The 26,010-nt window shown below is 37.5% G+C and overlaps 1 protein-coding gene across 1 annotated transcript in view; it reads right to left on the bottom strand.

Moving 5' to 3' along the window:
* Nucleotides 1–26,010, bottom strand: part of LOC107087027 (ERC protein 2-like) — a 206,592-nt gene that overhangs the window by 92,957 nt on the left and 87,625 nt on the right. The window contains exons 14-16 of the mRNA XM_015378362.1: nucleotides 24,487–24,580; nucleotides 18,943–19,089; nucleotides 13,884–14,044 (exon numbers count right to left, since the gene is read on the bottom strand). Coding sequence (XP_015233848.1) covers nucleotides 13,884–14,044; nucleotides 18,943–19,089; nucleotides 24,487–24,580 — 402 coding nt within the window. The remainder of the gene's footprint in view (nucleotides 1–13,883; nucleotides 14,045–18,942; nucleotides 19,090–24,486; nucleotides 24,581–26,010) is intronic.

Below are 26,010 nucleotides of genomic sequence, written 5' to 3'. Positions count from 1 at the left end.
TTAGCTAGTGCAATCAAAATCCCTTGAACGGCTGGTTTTGTTTGTCTAGCGGCTCAAGGCACAGTAAGTCCAAGTCTTAGCTATGCGTGGGATTTATTGTTACGTGCCAGAAATGCTGCTCACGTCAGGCTCCTCCAAAATCCTCCCCCAATCTCAATCAGGCATGTTAATGACACAGCAGATTCTTTGAAAGTCTGATTTTTTTAAATGTTATAACTGAACTCTCCCATACTTATGATAGTGATGCCAAATATAGTAGAGACTTAACTGATTCTGAATGAATACAAATACATCACCTTAACTTCATCCGCTCGCATTTTAACAGCTCATGAGGCATTCAATGAATGAAACGTGGGTGTGGTGTCTGATCATTGAACCAGAACTGCATCTTGCATGGAAATATGTGATATTTGCATGGAAACCTGGATAAATAAAGCATTTAGGAAGATCAACTTTCACACTATTGTAAGGATACTATCATTTTACCTTTCCTTTATCATTCAAAGATTGGCTAGTGGCAAAAGTGGCATTGGCTGGTAATGTCCCAGTAAGCATACTGAGCTGGATTGTTTAGTTCACTGCAACTGTAGATGCAAGGAAGCTATGAATAAAATTGTCCTAGGCATACAAGTATATACACAGTTATACAGTGAGTAAAATTTTGTCAAAGGTAGTTGGTAACAACAAAGCAACACAGAACACTCATTTTGCTTCAATTACTACTGTATAGCTATTGTAAGTACAAATGGGATTCTCTTGTGAATCCTTAGCAATTTAACTTCAGTAGTGTCATTCTGTGACCATAATAAAATTTTTCTGATACATCAGCTCAAAATATGAGGTAATAGGCAGACATAAATACAAAATATAAAAAAACAAAACAAACCACAGATTTAGGAAAGAAAGGATTCCTGAGTCTATTTGCTTTTGATGTAATGTTCCCGTTTCACTGAAAATCATGTTTCACTTTGTCTCCATGTTCTACACATGATGCCTAAAGAGAAGCTTAATCCAATTATAGGTACAACTGTAAACAGAGCAGGTCTCACAAATTCACTGTTGACTCTGTGGTAGATCAGTTGCACCTTGTGGAAGCCAGCTTTCCTGGATTCACATTCCATGCCAAGGCATTTACTTCATTCTTGCCTCTCTCTCTAACCTTTGACTTGTACCACTGAGCACAACTTAATCTAAAAGTAAAAAAAATATATATTCTAAAGGTTTCTATCTTTTAGAATATATTTCTATTCTAAAATGTTTCTATCTTTATAGTGTGTATTTTTCTCCTTTTTTGAGTTGATCTTGCTTTTTTTTTTTTTTTTTTTTTTTATGCCAATGACTCTAATATTGGTGTGCTCTAGTTGTGTTAGATAGGGGAGTTTGCCCATCACTGGTTCAAACCCCAGCTCTGTCTTTTGTCTGCATCCTCCTACTGATGGTGGTTAGAGGGCCCAATAGCGCCTGTGGAGGCCTTGTTTCTGTCCGTTATCCTGAGAGCAGCTGTGCTACGATGTGGCTTGCTACCAGAGGTGTCAAGTAACAAAGTACAAATACGTCATTACTGTACTTAAGTACACTTTTTAGGTATTTATACGTTACTCCATTACTTATTTTTATTCCTACTTCCGAACTTTTACTTATTACTGTATATTTTCACACAAGTATCTGTACTTTCTATTCCTTAAAATTTTAAAACAAACATTACTCGTTACACTTGGCTTCAGTTTAATGTTTAAGAATATTTATTTCACGTCATGTGCGCCATCCATATCTAGTGAAAACTTCGCCAAATTTATGCTGACGCCAAATGAAATCATCACAAGAAAGCGGGTGTTCTTCAAACTGCAAACATGAATTGTTTTTGCCATGCTACAATGTCGGATTCAGAAAAAGATGTTGAAATGTCTGAAAGGTCAGACACAGGCGAGAGCGTATCGGGAGATGGAGACCAACAAGACCTCCCTCATCCTTGGCCCTATCTCAAAGAATTTTTCTAAATAGTCAAAAAAGTTAGCTTTCAATTCATATAGTGGCATCTGGCTTAAAGTATAAAAGCATAAAGGTTACTTAATACTTTTATACTTTAAGTAGTTTTTGGCGCTCATACTTTTTTACTTTAACTTGAGTAAAGAGGTCAAGTTGATATTTCAACCTTTACCAGAATGTTTTTAAACTGCAGAATCTATACTTCTACTTAAGTAACAAATGTGTGTACTTTTGACACCACTGCTTACTACAATCACTGCTTGTGTGTGAGTAAGTGAATGACTGTATGTAGTGTACAGCACTTTAGAGTCCCCTTACTTGAAAAGACACTTTATAAATACAGGCCACAGTAATAACTAAGCAAAAGTTTTATGACAAAGTTGTTAAAGTTAACAATCTTTGTGCTACTTGTGGTATATTATTACTATAAACTAATACAACCAAAAAGTTTTTTTCTTTTGTTTTGAAGAAATTCCAAGATTTTAGAAGTACAGTAGCTTCAACATCTTTGTTGTTAATTATCTTTTTTTTTTTGTGCTAACCATATTTCTCCTTTCATTTAAGCCTCCCCTGTTAGCAGTCCTTAATTTTGGAGTCCCAATAACCTGAAGGGACTGGCCATTTTCTCAAATCTCAATTTAGCTGAGACACAGGCCCTAAACAAGATCGAGTAAAATTATTATATAGTTGCCAACACAATCTACCCATCTATCATAATAGCTGTTTAGCTCTCCTAGTTTCTTACCGTTTGCATTCCTACACACAAACATCTAAAAAATCAATCATGTGTACACTTGTTTTCCTTTGCACAAAAGCACTTTTAATGCTCATAAGTAAGAATATGCGAGTATGCCCATCCAAACTTGTTCAGGCTGTTTTCTAGCTCTGCCGAGAAGTACATAATGATAATTACAGTTTGGGTCTACATCCCAGAATTACCCAGCTGAGACAAACACACACAGATATACACACAAATTCCCAAAGTGCCAGTGGCTGCTTTGGTGCTTGCTGACTGCAGTGTAGTGTTGGAACAACCCAGTGCTGGGAAATGGCCTGTTCAGCTATTGTTCTCTATTAGAACCTCATGGGTACCATTAGAGTTACACTGAAAGATGCTCTTCACAAAAAACAAAGTAAAAATATAAGAATTACTTAGCACATTAAAGTTGTCCAACAATAAGCTGCACCTGCTAAACGAAACCTAGGGAGATTTTGTGTAAAGACATTTTGTGGTTAAAGAGTCTTTAACCTGATCTCTATCATCTGAGAAAGAAAGGGTAACAGAGATCAAGATACTGGCAGATGAAGACAAAACAATACTTTTGCTCTGTTAAAGACTAAAGAAGAAACAGAAGAGAAATACAAAACAGAATCTGGGCTCAGGTGCGTGTGCCAACCACAGAGGCTTGGAGGTGTTTACAGTGTGTGAATAAATGCCAGTAAGCCCTGCTGAATCACTTGTGTGGGTATACCAGTACTTCATGTGCCTTTAATTGGTAAACCATGAAGGCATTTTACAAAGCCACCATTTTAATGGCTGTTTTACACAGTACCTCCAACAACATATTACACCCAGCTGCATTTTCAAACAACCAATCCCAATGTGTGTCCAGAAATCCCTCTCTATACTTTCTATTTGCATGTTGAATCAACTCCTTCTGTTCTTGTTCTAAATAGTCTGTATAATTGCATACTTATTGTAAAACTATTATCGTATCTTTCTTATACCCCTTTCCCACTGGCTGAAAAACACCCTTTAAACCCAGGAAAATTGGCTTTTATGGCAGTGGGAACAGCCCTCTGTTGCCTGTCTACCAAGGTCAAACGACTCGGCATGGGACCGGTGTTAAAATGGCCTCGGCTCTGACTGGCATGCTGTGGGAACACCAGACCCGGGTTGACCTACTGTACTACACTACCTGACACAATTGAATGCAGCATATACGTCAACACACCGTACCAGTGGCTTCTGATCTTAAAAGCCAAAGACAACTCTGTTTACATTCGATAAACATGGCACATGCGCTGGTAGGAGGGATTCAGTGGGACTAAAGGAGCAAAGCGATAAAGAACACCTATTACAACCTGGTTTCATTACATCTTCTTTCCATTACTTACTTTCTTGATTTCTGTCACACTGGTCACTGGGGATCATCAAAGCTAACCCTGCTTGATGGTGTCACCAGACATGCAGCTGCCACTCTGGGGGGACAGAAGCCATGCTGTGTGCCAGCAAGGGGTTAGACACGGCATTTTTTGCCAGTGGGAAGGAAGCCAGATGCCGATTGTGAGAGGGTCAACCCATGTTTGAAAAACCAGGGTTAATGTGGTATTTTCAGTGGGAAAGAGGCTTAAGACAGAGTTACCAATTGAGCTAGCTTATTTCTCACTTCTTATATATCTGTTCCTTTTATGGCTAAACAAACACTCCTCATACCATCAGCGTTATTGTGTTAGAAAATGTATACAGGGTTACAGTATGAAAATAAGCAAAAAACAAAATGTTTGAAAATAAGCACATCTATTTAAAAACAGTGAGGAATCATCATAAGGAATCATGAGGAATCGACATAATTTCTATACAAGCTTCTTAGCAGCAACTGAGGACAAAAAAGCTTTTGGAGCCATAGAGTGCAGATCCCTGCCTTAGGGAACTGTTCCAGTACTTGTTCGACGCCCTTCTTGGATACCCTGAAGTTTCCTTCATAGAAATGTACTTTTTTTTCTTGAAGTGCTGGATCATTTGATAAATAGTAATTTTGCTAAACGGTTATCTCAGTAGCTGAAACACGCTTATCATTGGAAGCCTTTGGGCTCCAACATGTGATGATAGCACTTTTACCTTTGTGTATACAACCTTTAACATCAGAAGAATGTTTTTTTACCTCCTCCCCGCTTTAAAAAGTGTCATTCAGATTTCCTTATTGGTTAGCCAAGTCATATGATCAATAAAGTTATGCTTTAGATCCTCACAGTGGTATAATATGTTGCAGATTAGCGTTTTTAAATAATTACCATAAACTTTTCAATTAATTGCATTGCATCTGATCATTCTTCCTTGACCTCAACTCAATGTAAATTACATCTATAAAGACTGCTTGTAAAACATTTATCTCAGTCTGCTTTCGGCAATAACTCAAGAATAAAACATCCCTTTCCTTATTGTTCAATAGGCCTCTTTCCTCTGGTAACTTTGAGGGCAGGACTGTTGTTAAGAGGACCATCACAACTTCCCTCTGAGTGTCCTTGACTGCTTTTGTAATGGGACTCTGTCTAGTCAATTGCCCACTTGTGCACACACAAACACTTAAACCTGCAATATGTTAGTTTTGAGGTAAACAGGGGGTGTTAACCTTCATGAGACCAATCGGAATTACTCTTCTCAAAGGGTCTAAGTATAGAAGACCAATTTATTCTAATACGGTTTGTGTGTTTATGTGCAAGTACGTGGACAAGTATTTACAACTGACACTAATTAGCAAGGGCATTGCTCTTACTTCCTCAGCACAATTTCCTGTGATAGCAATTATTAGGTATGTGTGATAAATTCCAGGCCTTCTTCCACTCGTCCAGAGATCAATGGAGAAAACACTCAAAAGGGGGTGGGCTTGCTTTTAATACCAAGAGGAAGTTGAGGAGGTTGGTGTTAAAGGAGTGATGAGGTAAAAGTCAGAGGAGCCGCTGAAAGAAAAATGTTACTAAAGAGAGAAACTAAAGCACTTTCCATAGGCAGGATCTTTACATTATGTTTTATAAGGTTTCTCTATCTTCTGTCAATTATAGGATTTCAATTTCACTTCTGTATGTCACAATCCTCCCTTTGCCACCATGTCACACAAGTTTAAGAAAACAAACATGTAGAGTCAGTTGTAGGGACCAAGCTGGCTTCACTGGAAGAGGTAAAGAGAGACAGAGGGTGGTTAAGATCGGAGCCATAATAGAAAATGTCTTTCATTCTCTTTACAGAGCTGAAGACGCCCTTGGAACAGTCATATCTGCAAAGACTACTGCAGCCTTAAAGTGTTAAGAGCTGCAAAAATTCCTCTTTTGTCCCCGAGCCTGTCAGACTTAAAAAATCTTTATGTAGTCTCCAGAAATGTGCACCTTAGGATACAAGAATTCTTATTTATGTAATCCATGTGGTTTCTGTGTGTATGTTTTTAAGATTTTTTTGTGTTTTTTATTAGTATTGTTGTGTGTTATAAAAGGACAAATGAATTTCCCCTCTGGATATTATTAAACTTTCAGTACATTGATTGATTGGTTCATTGATTGTTTGACTTAATATGAGTAGTTTATTTTTAATTAAATTGTGATGTTTTTTTTTAAATATTTCTATTTGAATTACTAAATCAAATTCATTTAGATAAAAAAAACGTAAAGTTTCGCATTAGTTAAAAATTTGAAAATAATTCATTTAAAAAGGAAGGAAGAAAAGGGAGAAATATAAAGCCGATTAAAAGTAATAAAGCAATTTAAAATAAAAAAAAATCCTTAAACTTTTAATGAAATATAACAGAATAAAATGTGAACATGAAAACAACTTTTCTATGGTTTTGTCTTTGTTTTGAAAGATTCTTTTAACATTTTGTCATTGCATTTTCAATTGTCTTTTGTTAACTAGTGTTTCATTTGGGGAAAAATGGTTAGGAAACCTAAAATACATGCATATAGGCACAAACCAGGTTGCTTGTCTTCTATCACTAGAGTACTGCATTGACACTAGTATTGTATCTTATGTAGAAGCCATCTGAAACCTAACTTTGTAAAAAAAAAAAAAAAAAAAGGACTTAGAAACAGTGTTTAAGTCCACCATTCACAAAAAATTAAAAGAGGAAGATCAGGGTGGAGCTGGCCTTGGCGCTGACATAATAACATACCTATAGGCCGGACAGCTGACACATACATCGAAGGTAAACATGTGTGTCATAGGGCAGGGGAGCTTAGACAGACATGATGAATGACCAGAGGTTCCCACGAGGCGACATACACGCACAAATCTGCATGAAGCGGGAGGAAGGTGATGTGTGGTCAGCCCCTCCTCATCACAGCAATACAGAGAATCCCATTCACAAGCTGTGGTGCGACCTTCTGTGTCTCATCATTATTTATAAAAACAATTGCTGTGTGGTACCAGTACTTGTGTTCATATACGTAGCTTGAATGCATATAAGTGTCTGGATGTATGAGGTTTATGCACACAAAGATCATATGACATCACAAATTATAAGAATCCAGCAGGTTGAATTTTAAGTGATTTTCTGCAAGACAAAATAGTTCAGAAGTGTGAAATTGCGGTTTAAGATGCAAATATAATGAATTAGGTTTGAACCAGGCTGCATTTATGTAAGAGTTAGTTCTTATTCAGTGTGTGTGTGTTGGTAAGTCTGATGGTGTGTGAAGGCCGCTTGGAGAGAGTGAGGACATGACCTTACCAGTGTAGATGGTCTCTCTGCCTGTTTAGTCAGAGTAACTATGGTGATGGAGCTTCGCAGACAGGATGTCTACATTGGGGATTTTAAAGTCATAATGTTGCTACTCCTCTGAGCTTCATTATCCCATAAAATATAGTAACTAGATGGCTACTTGACCATATAATGGACATAGCTTAATCTGAGGCTACAGTTTAAATCTCACTTCATTTCTACTTGTGTAAAAAACTTGATTTTCCTTTCGTACGGGTGATATTTTAGTGAATATCTTGCAGGAAATGACTGCCTTGGAAGAATTATATGATGGCATCTTAAGGATAAAATAAAGGTCTGCAACAACAAATACCCATTCTCCATGCAGCAGACTAAGTTCCGTGTATTCTGTTTGACAGATGACAGGAAGCTCATGATCAGTACTTTCAAGAAGCCTTTCTAGAGCTTAATGATGGCCTACTTTATACAAATTCAATTATAGTTAGAAGTCTGTTTTGGATCATTCGCCTGTTAAATCAACAAACAGTGACCATGATAAAACCATTTGAAACGGATTTTTAACCTTGATGAAAGGGAATTGGTTGGTAGGTTAAGAAAAAACAGGGACAAAACAGCTCAAGGATATGATAAACTTGTGTTTGTATAACACAACAATCTACAAAGAAAAAAGTTGTAACTCATACTAAAAGGTGTCTGTTGCCCAAAATGTACACATTCAAAAATACAGCTGAAAACCAGCAAAAAAAAGCTCTTTAAATGTAAAGAAATGGGTTTTATGACTGATCCAAAAAGTTAAGCAATTTCTTCTCAACTCCTTGATACATGAACAGAAGAGCCAGCTATGTCTTTAAAACCCAACAACCCAATACCAACTATTGGTAGGTAAAAAGAAGAATTTCAAGAATTCTTCAATTTGATTTTTACCAAAAATCAAACATTGGAAACATAGATTACTCATAGCATTAAATAAACACACACTTTCAATTAACACCACAGGCTGGGTTAAGAGAAGTGTTCAAGCATAGAGCCTGAAGTATACTTGAGGCTTGTTACTTGCATAAAAGTGTATTTTCCTCTCAACTTTCTAAGAGACTTATTAATAGAAATAGATAATAAATATATATGTATATAGAAAGGAAAGAAAAGAAATATAACTTCTTCGATCTCACAATGGAGGACTAAACTCTCTGCATTTAACCAATCCCCTTGGGGAACAGTGGGCTCCAAGCAGAATGCCCAGACAGATAGACAGACATAGAAATAGAGATAGAGAGAGAGAGAGAGAGAGAGAGAGATAGATAGATAGAGAGATAGATAGATAGATAGATAGATAGATAGATAGATAGATAGAGAGATAGATAGATAGATAGAGAGATAGATAGATAGATAGATAGATAGATAGAGAGATAGATAGATAGAGAGATAGAGAGATAGAGAGATAGATAGAGAAATAGATAGATACTCTTTCTCCATGTTTTTCATTCAGAACCCTCCCCATCACCTCCCCCCTTTTCCCACCGTCGTTGTTTCTCAACTTCTCTTGAGTCCAATGTTTTGCCTTTGTTTTTTTAATTATACCTGCATGTTATGATACCAAGTAAAAATATATCACTACCATGTCGTCTTTTCCCTCATCCTAAAACCTCATGTTATGGACCCGCCTCAAAGGTGCCGCTACTTTTTTTGCCCCTCTTTGCTTTTCTAGCGATTTCCATCTCAGTATGTAAACATAGATAAACGCACCCATATTTTTAAAGTCAAAACGAAAATCAGCTTCAGAACTTACAATGTGGTGGCATGCAGTGTTATCCCACTTAGACTATGGAAACATCTCAATGACGGACTATTCAAAATGTCCAAACACATAATTTTTCTATTGCGCACCTACACCCTCTGACCTCAGAATTATTTAATGAGTAGGTCCTCAGGAGACCATCTGTGTCTGTGTGTGTGCACACTGTACAGTACTTTGGAAACCTAATCTGGTGTGGGGTGATAGAAGAGACCCACATTGCTCCTTATACATCAAGCCTTCAACTTCATATCCGAAAACGATAACAGTACTCTCTCTCTGACATTCACACACAAAAACACATACACATGCACACATAAACATGGGGAGCTACAAAAACCCAGCAGGCCATGAGAGGATATGGAATATTATTTCCCTCTCCTTGTCTCTTTTATTCATTACCAGTGTTGAAAAGCCAAGAGTTGTTTTTTTTTCTCCCTCTGGCTTACAAGCACATGCGCACACATTAAAAACAAAAACACACATGCTCAAACAGAAACCTCCCCAGTTTGCTGTGGAACATACCTCACTGTTTGCTTCAGTTGACCTTCTAGACAAATGCCACATTACAGAGGAAAGAGAGAGAGGGAGAAACCTGGCATCCCATCAAACTTCTATCATGATCCCTAAGATTTTAAATACTTTACTTTGTGCAGCCTCGTCATTGTATCCCCTTCCCTCTGCTTGTCTTACTTGGTTCCTGTATTTATTCCTCTATCCCTCTTGTTACCCTTCTTTCTGTGCCCTATGTCTTTCCTGTTTAGTTTTCTCTCCAATAACTTGGGCCAGAGCTGTGCTGTGGGGAATATGGCCCCTTTTCTTTAAAAGCAGAAAGCCACAGTTTGTGTAAGTATGTGCATGTCTGCAGACGTGAGTGATTATATGCGAGTTCCACTGAGGTTGTGTGTGCATTTAGCATGCGTATCTTTGCGGCCCCTTCTGTCTCACGAAGCTTTGCCCTCTCACAGTTCAACAGTTCTTTAATCCTCATCATCAGTGACCCCAAACCCCCAGCTCCCAGTCTCCTCATACACACAGAATACAATGCATAACAGACCACACACACTCATACCCCCTGTGCCCCCTTCATTAACTCCTACCAGTTTAGACTAGGCAGAGGCTTGAACACAAAGGAAAAGATTCTGATAGACTTTGTTGCTGTTTATGTCAACCAACCATCACACTAAACGTCTTTCTCTCAGGCATCCTCCGTTGGTAATGTAACACTAGTGTAAGCGCAGTGCCATACAAGAGCATAAATGTCTTTCACATGCTGGGTCACAGAGTAGTTTTGTGACTCCAGAGAGACACCTTGAGCACAGATTGTGACTTTATTACTTGAAAAATATGCCTCCTGATCAACATTCCTGCTAGAAATGAACGTCGGAAATCAAGACAGGAAGATGGTTTGTATTACAAGTGGGACATGCATAGGGAAATGCTTTTGGCAGCTCCACTGTGATCCTACAAGCGCAAAGACATGCATACTCACACACACACACACAGGGCAGAAGTGAACGCTATGTGTATAGACTTTTTTTAGCATTATGTGTGATCATTGTGGCATAATGGACTTTAAAAGTAATCTTTCCAGTGCACGCTTATCAATGCTCCCCTTGCTTTGGCTCACATTAAAAGTATTTCTCTGCAGCACATGACGAGCAGATATGTGGTTTCATAGCCCTTCAGCCAGATAACTCAAAGCACACACACATATTGTCTCTCTCACACACACTCTTTTTATGCTCTGCTGTCATCATGGGGACTTAGCAATGACTTCCATTCATTCCACATTCATTCCGATGGCCTTACCACGATCCCAACCCTATCCATTACCAAGACATACCAAATCCCACAACCAGTGAAGAAAACTTTTCCTCATGTGGACCAGTTGAGTGGTGCCCACAAGCACCTATAAGTCCCCACAAAACGGCATTTCCATGGGAATTTTCCTTCACACTGTCCCCGCAAGGTAACAAATACCCCACGCCCACCCTCACCCACACACACGTTGTGTCAGACTGTCCTTGGGGGGACTTTTCATTGACTTCAATTCATTTCCCACTCATTAATACGGCCTAACCTTAGCCCTTACCCTAACCATTATCATCACATCCCGAACCCTGAGCCTAAACGGGTCTAGTCGTTGGTCGCCACAAGTACATAAGCCCCTAAGTCCCCCCTGTAGCATATTCCTTGGAAATTGTCCCCACCAGTTAACAAAATTACGACCATATGCACACACCTAAGAGGATTTAAGGTTTATGAAACTATTCTGACTCTTGGTCGTTTGTAAGGACACACCTTTCCCTTTATCTGGTGGACATGAAAAGTATGCATAGAAGTAGTAAAAGGCCTCTGCCCCTTGGTAAACCAAATCTTCTATAAAAAAAAGGACACTTAAGATTTGTGTTAGCATGTCTGCAAGAGTAATATACGGCATTACTCTTGCAGACATGCTTACACAAATATGCACTATGACAAGATTTTTTCATTAAAAAAATAAAAAGCTCTCCACTAATGCATCAGGATTCTATAAAGGAAGCAAGATACATTGTTGAACGAACAATGTATCTTCACCTTTCAGCTTTCTGTATTCAATTCTTTCCTGAGAAGAGATCACTCGAAACAAACACTTTAAATAACACTTTTAAGGTTTATGTATTAAATAACTAGAAAATATGACAACAGTTTTTAGACATAAGTAATCTTATTCAGACCAAACACATTGAATGGATATGATGGCACCATTGGGTCGCTTTATCAGAAAATGAGCAGTGCCTCAAATAACAATAAAAAGAAGCATTTTATATATCTCCAGGCTCCCACTCTGCCACATCATCATATCTCACATCATTACATCATACACATGTTTGCAAATGAGGAGACTTCAGTAGCTCCAGCCATATAAAGATAATACACAACGTTCTTAGATCAAGGACAATTGCTCCCATTCCATTCCCAAAATTTTGTTACATACATAATGAAGATGACTACTTTTCCTCTGACAAAAGAATTGCCCTAATTAAATAAACTGCTTGGGAAAACATTAGTCTCCACACTGAACTGACAGGCAATATTAGGGCTTAAAGGAATAGTACACCCAAAACATGATTAGCCTTCATTTTCTACTCACCCCCATGCTGAACAACACTCTGGAGTACTTTTTTGATATCTCAAATGCATCTGGAGATCTGGGAGGCTTCTTGCTGTCTGCTGACATTCAAATAATGGAGGTCTGTGGTGCCCGAGACAGAAAGGTCCATAAAAGTCCACAAAAAACGTGTCAATATTCCTCCATACTGCTCGTCCAATGTATTCCAAGTGTCCTGAGTGGGTAGCATCCAGAATTTACTCGAAACGAAGTCATTTAGAATGTTTTTAGAGCATAAACAGTGGTGTATAGGATTTCCTGAAAGCGCGCGTGTTCACGACGCTACGGAAGCCGGCAGACCAAACCAGATGAAAGTGCGCATTCAGCGTCTGCTCTGCCGATAATGCAAGCGTAGAAGAAGAAATGTGCTGTTCACCTGTGCAAAGAAAGAAACAACGAAAGAAAAATGTCTGAGGACTTCAGTGTTGAGGAAGAGCATGAGTTCTTTGCCGAGCTGAATGCGCACATCATCTGGTTTGGTCTGCCGCGGTTTCCGTAGCGTCGTGAGCTCACAGGCGCGCGCTTTCAGGAAATCCTATACACTACTGTTTATGCTCTAAAAACATTCTAAATGACTTTGTTTCGAGTAAATTCTGGATGCTACCCACTCAGGACACTTGGAATACATTGGACGAGCAGTATGGAGGAATATTGACACGTTTTTTGTGGACTTTTATGGACCTTTCTGTCTCGGACACCATAGACCTCCATTATTTGAATATCAGCAGACAGCAAGAAGCCTCCCAGATCTCCAGATGCATTTGAGATATCAAAAAAGTCCTCCAGAGTGTTGTTCAGCATGGGGGTGAGTAGAAAATGAAGGCTAATCATGTTTTGGGTGTACTATTCCTTTAACAAGCACATACATGAATTTAATAAAAAAAAAAAAACAATCCTATCAGGGCTAAAATGCAAAACGGTAAAAGAAAAGAAATGGTATTAAAAAGTATCCTCATGTAGAATAACGGAGGCAAATTGTATCAAATTATTTAGGTAACAAGCTACTGCTTACTAAGATTATTATTCATATGACTATATCTGTATGTTCTTTTGCCATTAAAACCTTTTTTTTCACCATACTCTGATCCCCAGGGCAGCTCACACTGCATGTTTAAGATGTTTTTCTGCCTGATCACACCTGATTTAAACTGATGGGTTATTAGCAGCCCTCTGCTGAACTTAATGACATGTTGAGGAGGAAATTAAATCATCAGATCAAGTAGAGTGAAGCAAGCTTATATCTTACAAGTGTCAGAACAAAGGATATGAAGACTGTTGTATAGGAGCCAAAAAAAAAACTCAATATAAATTGTTTCTTTTATTGCAATATTTTCAGTTTTGAAAGCTGTTAAGGGAGGCATTTGTTTTCTTTTTTGCTTTTTACTGAAGCATTGTTTTATTGTGTTGTTCCATTCTATAAACACAGGCTGACCCAGAGGCCAAAGTAATGTACTAACTGTTGGTTTGTATCTAAAACTACCAATATTGAATGGTATTATTGAATGCAAAGTGGTCTGACACTTACTTCATCTCTAGAATCTCCTCCAGCTGTTTGCGTCTCTCCTGTCGCAGATGGCTGAGGTGTCCATCTCGTTCATGTAGGCACTTCTGAGTGGAAGAAAGACGGACTTTGGTGGCATCCAGCTCCTGGCGTGTCTTCTCTAAAGCCCCCATCAGCTCCTCAAGCTATGTAAGGGAACAACAGGTATACGGATGTTAAAACATGCTTTAATATCGCTATAGTTATTAAGTCATTTATTTTTGCTAAAGCACCTGAGACTTGTTTTGCCCTCTCACTGTGTGTGGGCTGTGTATGGTAAAGCTTGTGAGTGCTGGAACAGGTAAAGATGACATGAAATGACAGCCTAAACATGAAAAATCAATGCACGGTTGACATCTTGAAGGAGGCAAAATTATTATGGTTCATAGGTTAGTTGAATGGCATTTTCAATGACCCTTGGGATGGAAACAAATTTTCCCTCTACTCTCCTCCCTTTCACCACTTATTTCATCTTCCCCATAAGTGTGGTTCTACTTTAGGGCTACTAAAAAGGATGTTCAAGCTCTCAAGTACATCTCCTTCCTCTGCACACCGAGGCCCTACAGCAATGCAAGCCTGTGTGTCCAAACTGAGTGCCTGATAGACAGGATGTGACCCTAGGGCATCTTTATCCCAACAGAGGAAGGAGTCTAATTGCTCCAGAACAAGAACTTCACAATAGGATGCAGCACTAGACAAGATGTTAAAATAAAAAAGGATGTCTCATTATTTCTATTGTATGCTGTTACTTTGAAGATTGATTATATGCAAACATAAATATAAATCGTTTCAGATTAGGCTTTAAGAGAAACAAAGACAAGAACAGGAGGTGTACATTTTGAGAAACAGCTGCAGGGGTCAGACATGAAAAAGAAAAGGGGAATCTTTCATGAAGGAGCCAAATCATTCACACATTTTGGGACACAATTTATGTCCTCCAGCTTTCTAGGTGTGTTCCACAGATGTCAAATTGTGCTTCCTGACTGGTCATGAATATCGCATATGGAACAATGTAAAAAAAAAAAAAAAAAAAAAAAAAGACAAAGGATACCAAGAATTTGCATGAAAGTCAACTTTTAAATGTCTTTTTAAATGTTTTTTTTTTATGTTTTTTTTCCTTCTTTTTATTTAGCAGCAGTTATTCCAATGCATGGTGCAAAGACATAAATAAAATTAAAACAAGGTACCCTACAAAAAAGGATTATTACACTTAAAATGTTTTCCTATTTTATCAAGTAAATATTTTTTTTATATTTGGATTTACAAAGTTGGATTTTATGTGCCAGACAAACAAAATGGACATACCTGTGAAGCAGCAGCAGGATGTAGGCATGTATTTACATACAGTCTTCTTTACTATGACAAAATAATATCAACTGCATTTATTTTTCTCATTAAGTAATTAGCATTAACACATAAAGTCAATATGATAATATAATTTTGGTATACATACATCTGGTCTGTCAAAGACAGGCCTATGAAAAAAATGTAGGCAAACAAACCTTGAGAACAAAGACTCACACATCTGACAGATCCTGGATATAGTCTCATACAGTTTAAATAAGAGTTGGGTAATAAAACTATATCCTAAGGTTTCATTTTTTTTGCAGTTTGATACATAATCTAAATGGTATTAAAGTATCACTTTGTGTCGAACGTGCGTGGAAATCTAATGGAAACATTTCATATATTTTAGAGAACAGAATGCTTTTTTTAACCCGACATAATAGCCGGAAAGAGTTGATATGATGTTCCAAGCTGGCTAAAACAGCACAATAGTGGAGGAAAACCTCACAGTGGTTGAGAAGATTTTAGACTTTGTCATAGGTGAATCATCCAGTAGAAAAAAGTCCCCAGAAATACAGCCCGGAGAATTAAAATTAATTCAATTAAAGCCTATTAATGCGTGTTAAAGCCTTAGTCAAAGTCAGTACATCAATCTAAATCAATGTGTGAGGGAAGACTTGAAACTTTATATTCTGAGACCTCTTTCTCCAATAAAAGAGCTTATACTATCTTGAAAAAAAAAAAAACTTGGCTTAAATGAAAAGATTTAAGCATGTTTCACTCTGCTCGTACGCAAGGCAGACTTAAACCTGTCTGAAGGATGGACATGTCTAGTTGAAGTGACTTTTTATAACCATATTCACACACAATGTCACATAAAAACTGATCATTAGGGAAATACTGCTTGGTAGGTAAAAGTCTGCACAAACTGTTTTATATGTGACCATGAGTATAAATCCTAACACAGATAATGTGGGTGAGTTAGAAGAACATGGAGTGTCATTCTCACTCTCTGCGCTGTCCTGACAGATGTTCAAATGGGTTACTGCTGCAAGGACTCAGCTCCACTCTCTTGTCCAATGACACCATAGCAATCTATGTCACATGACAAATCCAACCCTTTCAACTTACATAGTCAGGTTTCTCAGAAGGTGCTATAAGGCACATCAATGTGTGCCAAGTGCTGTATATTGACCTGAAATTATTGAATGTATCTCAGATTAAGTTAATACTTGAGTCAAAAAAATAGTGTTGTTTTAAACTAAATGTTTCTTCCATGCCTCCATCAAAACAAATCTATTGCTGTTAGCCACTTAAATGCACCTCTCCATCATGCATGGTTTAGAGTTCCAATCTAAATACTGCACCACCCAGGGTAGATGTCATTGCACGATCACATCATTAATAAAGAATACAATGAAGGTTAGTGAAATTAGGGACTTAATCTTCTTAGAAGCAAGCCTGTGCTTGCTAATTTAGCTCAACTTCAAGAAAAAGGCTCTCCAACCACGCTAAAGCTGGCTAAGGCTAGCCCACTCTGGTTGATAAGCTGATTGAAAGCTCAAAGGTACAGACCAAATCCCTCTAGTGCATTCATGTCCTGTTCCTGGTTCAAAGGCCTAGTTCAAACGCCAAAGTGGGAAATGGACAGAAAATGCATCGGAAAGGCGGAGTGGACATAATTATACGAGACAACTTAAGAAGGTCAATTAGAAAGAACAAGGATGGATGTTAGAGGTGATTCCATGAGAAAGAAAGAAGCTGTAAGCAGCAAAGACAAAGTGAGAGACTTAGAGGATGGGGGTGTGAAGAAAAGTGACCCGGGGCATTACCCATGCTACATTTCATCAGGTCTGGCTGACAGAAGATTTTCAGTTCATTACACATCATGAGACTGATTACTTTCGGAGGGAGAAAAGAAGAAAGAGGAAAATCAAACAAAAAGGGAAGGTGTGTGAGAATGTGAGTTTAGTAGGGTGCTCTGAAACTGTGCCAGGGTCAGGTGGTCTTTCCGGCAGACACTATTCTTTTTCTGTTTTATAATCACACACACTTTTTTTTTTTTTTTTTAACAACAGCAGTTTATGTTTTCATTTTTCAGTCACCAACCAGTAATTCAGAGGCTGGGAAATTATGGTTAGATGGTTGCCTTTAACTTTTCACTCTTTTGTTAAGATCTATTTTATTTAAATTTGACCTAACATAGTACATGGTTCCAAATTAGGTGAAAAATCATTTACTGACTACAGATTTTTTGTCTTTTTTTTTTTTTTTTTCATGACGAAAACCTCTAAGCTGTCAAACCTCTTAGGTCAATGTTTTCTGCTGCAATTACAGCTGCAGCTTTTTGGGGGTTTTGCCTCTACAAATTTGATTGTGAATTTTTCAGAAGGGCAGTTTAAATTTAAACTCTTGCTTTTACCTCTTGATTTGGATTTTACAAACAAACACACAAATACATATTGTTGCATGCCCTTATTTTTTTCCTCAAAGTTTTTTCCTTATAACAATCATTTTTATATTATATCAGCATTTGAAACGAATAAAATCAGTTGTTATGCATCAAACTTGGTCAATAAAGTTCATTCTGATTCTGAACTGTTTGCACTGAACATCCAGATAGGCTTCACAGTTATCTACTATTTTCTGTTCATCTTTACTTGTAATTTGAAAAAATAAAACAGTTCAATGTGTATAAGTAGGTTTGCAACACAATATAAACTCTGCATCTGTGTGACCACATAATTTTTGATTGTATATATGGGTATAAAAAGCTGTAAACTAACTTATTAAAAACAAGCTGCTTATGTTTTTCGAGGGGGGGGGGTCACTGGGAGTTAATGTTTCACAAGTTAGGCTATAGGACCTTTCTGATTCTTATACACATGAGTTAACTTAGGTCAAAGCTGAATCATCCGGTTCTTCACATGCAACAAATCCCTCATTAGTAAAAATACTTTTTTTCTTTTTTACTTTTCTGAGGATCAAAATATTGTTTAATAAACATAGTATCCAAGCTGAATGTAAGTTAAGCATGAAGGTATGCAAAGAGGAAAAAACAAGCCACAGTTAACTTTGGCTCAAGCAAAATTTTCTAAACTGAGTCTGACCTTCTATAACTTGGCTCTGTTGTTCACCAGACCTCATTTTTTATGTTTCAAGCTCTGCTAGAGTGTGCTTAAAGAAATACAGACATATTTCTACCTCATAATGCTAGCTCTAGTCTTAACCACTTTTAGATCTCATATTACTTGTGGCACTCATAAGTAATGCAAGGTCATTCTCATTCAAATGCACACTCACACCAAGAGGAAACATGCTCACTTGCCCCGTTTCTTTTTCCCACCACAGACACACCTAGATTCACACACATACAAAAGCACACACATTCATTTTTCTTACTATTTTTGGTTCACATGAAGATGCAGAGAAACCAGCTGGTAGTCAGACAAACATTCAGATAGTAAGACAAGCAGGGTTAAAAAAGGCAGGAGTGTCTGCAAGCCTAAAGCTTAAGTTCAGCTAAGTGATCATATGTAATACAGAAGAAAAAAACCCACTACAATTACTTCATATTTCCTTACAAGGAGAAGATCTTAATCATATTGTCATATTAGTAAAGATACATATGTAACATGAGGATACATGTGTAACCTCATATAGCTTTTAAAGAGACACTGTATATGGAACTGTGCCTTCATAAGTCTGACTATGCAGATATGTGATCCGCCATAAATTTGTACATCATCACATAAACCTGTTTCTGGGCCTGAACACGAGCAGCCTCTTCTTGCGTCCAGAGAGCCTCCCTATGTGCCGAGGTGTTCATGGTCTCCCTTAGAGCCTTTTCCAGCTCCATTATCCGCTCTGCTGTCTCACGCATAGCATCCTGGGAAGTGCAAAGCTTGATGTAGGAGAGGGAGAAGTAGAGCATGTTTTGAAAACAACAGAAGCAAAAGGAAAGCAGAGAGGTGAAATGTTTTTGTTTAATTTGATTTCAAATTAAGCAGGGAATTATTTTCAGCTCAATTTCGTACATCATTGTTAAACAATGCATGAATCAGTTGAAATTCATTTTTGATTATTTTTTATGGGTAACTTGGGAAATACTGAAGAAAAAGCAAGCAAAATAAAAACTTGCTGCAAATAAAAAAATGGACCGCCAAATGCAAGAATACTATTGTTACTTTTGAGTGCACATTTAAAACTAATTTGTTCAAGTCGCAAGTTAAGAGTCATATGTCTATTTGTGGAGAAGTAAACAAGTACAAGAGCTTGCAGGATTTGCACCATAAGTTTGTAATTATCAATAAAATCAAATAAAATTTAGCTACATTTGAAATCAATAAGTAAACTCTGCTTTGTGGGATACCAAAACAATGTTTTTAATTTTCCAGTATTTAATATCTTATTAGAAATTGCACTAACAGATCAATACTAAAGCAACTCCAGCTGGAATAAGGGGATACATTGCAAATCAATGAACCTGAAATTAGTTTTTTTCTGTTGTGTAGGTTTACCACATTGAATTGTCAAATAAAAACATTGCTTACACTTAACCAGTTTAGGTTCTAGTGCTGGATAGAAAATCGCATGTGACATACCAGATAATAAACATAACTGGAAGTTGACCTGTGAAAAACATGGTAAATTGCTATTTTATAGCTGATAAACATGTAAGTAGAGAAAATATGTAATAGTTGTCCCCCTGAGCCAAAGGTGAAAAGGATTGCTTGAAGAAGAAATTAGTAATCTGATTTGGGCCAGTGGGTATACCAACATGACATTGTATCTCTACATGCATAATTTGTGTAAGGCCTTTTTGACGCCTACGGTGAGGGCGAGAAAAATGTCCTTCGCTACAATGCTTGATAGAAATGTCAAAAACACCAGCTGTTGGTTTGTTCTTACATTCTCATCATTTTCAAAAGTGTTTTTTTCTCTTTAGTGTTTACACATTCACACTTTTCTAACAGCAGTGTGAAGGCCTTGAGATCATATGGATAAAGAAATGTGAAGGATAAACAGGCCATTTTATCAAGGTTGAGTATTTGGATGAAAACAGAATATACTGAAAATTCTTGAAAACAAGACATTTTATCCTATAAATTGTTGTTTCATGTCTGGTTAACTGAGGTGCACCCCAAAATGCATGTATTGGCAACGTCACCCTATAGCAGTGCAATGAAAAGACACATTTTTGGTGTTTCAGCGAGCAGAGCACTTTTTTTTTTAACAGTTCCATAGGTCACACATGAGGATTCAATTGTAATGGATTCCTCAGATGTAGAAAAAGTCATGTCATGAGACATTGCCAGGAACACAGGAGTGGGATGTGAGTACCTTATCACTTGCCTCAAAAAAATGCTATAAAAATACTCAATACAAGTTCAGAATCTCTTAACTGATACAAATGAAAAAACTAATGAATTATAAAGTAATGATGAACTTATCTCAAAGCTAGTAAAATCAAAAGTGAAAACTTGTGGCTTGTCTTGTCAGCAGACCACAGCTGGAGGTAAGCAACATACATATGCACACACACACAGAGGCGTGTTGTGCGTGTCAGCAGCTCAAGACTCTAACTGGTTGTGACGGACAGGCAGTAATTCGATGCACCAGAATCAACAAGTGCTGGTATGACCACACAGAACAGACTGAAGTCTGCACACACTCATCCATACACGCCCCACTGAGTGGAGGCTGCAACCAATGGACCCCTCAAGTGAAACCCAACCAAAACGCTGCATCCACATGTGTGTGTGGCTCTGTGTGTCTCAAAGTGCAAGAAGTATTTCATCACTGTTTTGTTTGAAACAATAAATGCTGGTTTAAAAAAATACTTTAAAAAGTTGCAAAGCTGCAACAATTTCTAAAAATTATTTTAGTTTAGGCAAAAACAGAGATCATCTAATGGACTTTGGAAGGATTATCATGTGTCTGGTACTTCTTTGCTTGAATGAAAAGTCGCAATCAATTCTATAAACTAGTAAAGAGTGAGAAACGTTAATTTCCAGCAGCTGCAGAATTCCTTGCTTCACATTCATTAGCCCATAGTGAGTGCAGGATAAATCTCCATATGTGCAATAGCAGATAAAAAAAAAGAAAAGATACTACAATCCATGTGGTGACAATTAATGGATTTTCATCATTACTCTAAGAAACTAAAGAATTCTGGGCAAATTATTGTGAGAAGCTATTGTATCATCCTTAAACATAAAAGTGAAAGAAAAAAAAAACCTCTTTGCAAATGCTTGAAATTAATACTTCCGATTTTGACTTTTTCTGTATTTGCAAAGTGCAGCATGGTGCAGTGGAGACAATGGGGCGAAGAGATTTTATCCGTTCGTCCCACATAAACTGTCTTGAAATGATAGGGAGAGTTTATGTGTGTTTACCCTTGGAGCGTGCTATGTTCCTGATGAAACTGGAGATAAAGGAAAGAAAAAAAGGCTGCATGGGGAAATAGACGAGACAGAGGCCATAACAAAATCTTAGTGCTGGAGAGAGCCCAATATGCAGAGTACAGGCTGCTTTGAATGCATGGATAGCAGCATTGAAGATGTTATGTACAGTAAAGTGCACTTTAGCAATGTTATGAACAGTTTAGCATGCTGTTTTCTGTATGAACTTCTCCTGCACTAGAGATATTGTTTCCCCTTGACTATTAAAGGAAATATTCTCAAATGCTGGCCAGCCTCTGCTATCTTAAATAAATAATTCTTAAGATTCTGGTTCTTTTCCTGAAAGTTTTCAATTCACCATGGTTAATCTGTTGCTTAAAAAGTCCACTAATTTGAAGCCCATATCTTTAAAAACAGATGGAGCAACTCTTTGTCAGAAGTCCTGGCAAAGAAAACATAAAAGTTGATATCATATATAAGACATAAAAGTTTCTTAAACAGTTTTGAGCATTGGTTAAGAATAAATTGTCCAGAGCACATATGCTAAAGAAGTAAACCACTTACTTTAGATTTCAGTCCTTCAAGAATGAAGCATCACCATCACCTCAGTACTATCAATTTGTCCTAAATGCGATAAGCATTTAGGCTTTATCCATTTTTCTAACCTAACATTTTGGTTTTCAGCCATCTTTATCTAGAGTTGGTTATTTGCTGTAACAATTTACAGTTCTTAAAGATATGAAAATTGTATTTAATGAAAAATAATACTCAAATGAGAAATAAGTTCTAATGATACCTAGAGTTTGAAATCGGAAGAAAACACACTGAATGTGTTATTTATATCTCCTTTAATTAACACCAAATTAGAATTATAATTTGGTCTGGAGGTGGTTCTATACTGCAAATATTTGTACTTGTACTGTTCTAAAATAACAAATCCAAAATAGTTTATTAATTCCAAAGGCAAATCAAATGCTGTTGTAACTCATATTATAGGGGGGTTCTTAAACCAGTTGTTATAAATATTAATGGTTCTAGGGAGGATCGGTCTGTGTAAAAGTTTTTGTGGAGCTTTTGTTTCTCTGACTGAAGACAATCTCTGACTGTATATAAAAATCTGATATAGAGGATGCTCAGGGTTGCCATAAAGTGTCTCATGTTATGATGAATTCTTTCATAAATAATCTAGATGAGTTTCCAGAACAGAGCTACCCTCGCTATTATCCTATTAAACTTCTTTAAGTTAATTGCTCTGATGGTACTACCCTCAATAGACGACGAAGAGCATCCCACTCCCTACAGCAGACATTGAAAGATGTAAGCTTTCTAAAGAAACAAAGTTTGCTCTGTCCCTTCTTGTAAATGGCCCGTACTTACAGTAGTAGCCATTCAACGTTTACCCACTTTCCTTGATGGGCCCTTGACTGGTCTTGGCTGGTCCCCTACAATTCTTTTTTAAACATCAATCTTTGTACAAAAATATTCTGTCATGTTTTGTGGACATTAAGATTGAAAGAGAAGTGTCATCTCCTGGTCAGAACCCATAATTCAGTGAAAGGGTGGAGTCAAATATGAAAGAGGGTTCACTCCAGTGGCTGGAAGGTGGAGGGGTTTTTTGCTGGGAGTTGCAGGGAAGTGTGCTGCCATTCGAATTGGGAAGGGCCATTTTGAATTGCTGTTACAGTATATAGCTCTTGGGTCAAGTCAGGAGAATTGACCAAAGCGTTTTACACTACTTTCAGTCATACACCCATTCACACACACACTCGAACACTGATTATTGCAAGCTAAATTGTAGCCACCGCTGCCCTGGGGCTCACTGACAGAAGCAAGGCTGCAGTACACTGGTGCCACCAGGCTTCTAACCAACATCAGTAGGCAATGCAGGTGAAGTGTCCTGCCCAAGAACATAATGCCACTGAAAGCCAAAGCCGGGGCTCGAACTGACAACTCTCCGACAAACTCCTGCACCCGACGCCCCTGTTGCCCTTCACAGCTGTGTCTTTAGCTGTTTTTGTTTTCCAGGTCCCATTGTAATTTAAAGATTCAGAGCTTTGTGATCAGCATCGTATTAAACAACACATCTGACTAAATACTGGTACCAGTATCGGGTGGGGCCCTGATACTGCACTAAAATGGTGGTATCGGCGAGTACCAACAAATAGGGCATGATACCATTTGAGAGCCAGAAGTTTATTCAACTATTGTCAACCATTTCAGGTTGGCAATAAAAAGTTCTACTGGATTCACTTTGTATTAGTCTTTTTCCTGCTTAACAAAGGTAGGCAGCAACTTGACAAAGCCATGATGGCAATTATTTTACATCCAAGTAGTATGCAGTTCTTCATATATACACACACATATCAATTTCAAACAGATTGTATCGGTATGGTGTCGGTATCGGCCAATACTTCACAGCCAGGTATCGGGATTGGAATCAGGGCCAAAAAATGGCACCGGCGCAACACTACATCTAACCGATGCTATAAATTTACTTTCAAAATTCAAAAAATCTTGTCACTAATGGACCAATGGATGGATGGATGGACGGATGATCAGCAATGAAACATAAAAACTGTATTGTAACTTTGCCATAAATGAACATTTTCCTGTATGTTGCATTAACAACTGAAATTCAAGGAGGGAAAAAGATCAAAAGCATCAAGAAATCTTTAATTTTGAAGATAGCACATATATGAATGTTTAAAGGAACACAGCGACATGGGAAATCAGTTTCCTATTTAATGTTTCAAAAGAGGTAAGATGGGGAAATAAACAACAAAGAAACAGCTTTTGTTACTGATATAAAGTGGATTAAACTCACTAATCCGACAATTGGATGTTAAACTTGCTCCAATACTAGGAAAGTACTCATTTATATATAATGGTATTCAAACCTGTGATAAAGAATGTGGATGTCCATCTGCCAAGGCCTCTTTCCGGATCTCACCAGGCACCATCTGCTTCTGGATATTTGGAGACTTGATTTGCCTTCAAGCAAAGTACATAAACAATACTGATTAAATGCTTAATAAAGAAATGCAAGAATTATATTTCCACAAAAGAAATTGTACTGAATTCCTCAACTCGTTTCTTTAAATTGTTATGTATCAAAGTAAGAAATGTTTGGCCTCATTGCTACTTGTTTATGCCACAGCAAGTTTTGTAATTTTTGTGTGGGTTAGCAAAGGTTACAAAAACAAGACCTTATATTTATAAATAAAAAAAGCATAGTTCGCACTAATCTGACATCAATATTGAGTTGTTATTACTGTTCCTTTTCTAGATATATTTTCCATAACTGCTGGCTAGATAGCATAAGTGGCTACGTCACTCTCTGTGTCCCCCCTCCCCGCCACTCTCAATCGAACTTCAGTGACATGTGTTATAGAGGGATGGACTTCAGCAGCTCATGTAGTATGAACTACAAACTTTTTTCTTGTTCTTGAAACATTGACTTTTAACTTTTTCCACTTTTAACAACACTTTAGTCAAAACATATAAATATTTGACATAAAACAAGTGACAGTTAAAAATCAAGGTTAAGGTAAAAATAAGTGTCAGCCAAAAATTATTATATGAGGACTTGTTAAAATGTAGTTCTCCTTCATCTGACACAGTACTTAAAATGTTGTTAAAACCCCACAGCTGAATAAAATCCTCCCTGTTCTGTGCGGCTCTGTGGAAGTGAAACTCCAGCCTTATTCTGGCTTTAACGTTGCACTTCCACAGAGCCACGGCATCAAGGTGAGGTCCCTCTTGTAGTCTGTCTCTGCAGGACAGGTAAACGGCCATCTTTGCTTCAGTTTAAAAACATTTAAATCCGGGCCTTTGGCTCATTTGGCAAACTCCCCTTATTAATAGGGTGTTGCAAAAACCGTTCCAAAAAGACTAAAAACACATTTATTGAAACCTTGAGAACAAGACAAAATTGTCTTAGTTTTTGCTGAGTTTGTATTAGCCTTTAGAGACTTCTCCAGACAGTGGTCTGAAAAAAAATTGAAGCTAAAATCCTTTGCATTAGCTTTTTGACTTGAATCTGACCTTTACTGGGAATTTGTTTTACCAATTATCTTTACAGAATTAGTTTTATATAAATCAGCTGTGTATGCCATCTTTCTTGGACTCACCATTCTAATGGCCACATATAGACGTTGTTGTCACTATGTGCCAATTCAACATGAGGCTTAAAAAGATTGTGCAAATGGAAGACACATTTGCAGTAATAAAGTCCCTGATGATGTCACTTCAACATGTCCAAATAATAGCTATCAATGATATGCCCTCTAGTTTTAAAGTACATCGACCCATCCTGTAGCAAAACACCCAGACGACAAGAAGTTTCCACCTCAGTGGTCTACAGGTAGGATTGAATATTATGGTATTAAGGATTCAGACCCGCTCCTATGTAATTATAAATA

The sequence above is a fragment of the Cyprinodon variegatus genome, unplaced genomic scaffold, assembly GCF_000732505.1.
Source record: "Cyprinodon variegatus isolate N-32 unplaced genomic scaffold, C_variegatus-1.0 Scaffold171, whole genome shotgun sequence".
NCBI classification, from domain to species: domain Eukaryota; kingdom Metazoa; phylum Chordata; class Actinopteri; order Cyprinodontiformes; family Cyprinodontidae; genus Cyprinodon; species Cyprinodon variegatus.
Note: the sequence above shows the minus strand (reverse complement) of the source record. Positions and strands in the feature narration are given on the sequence as shown.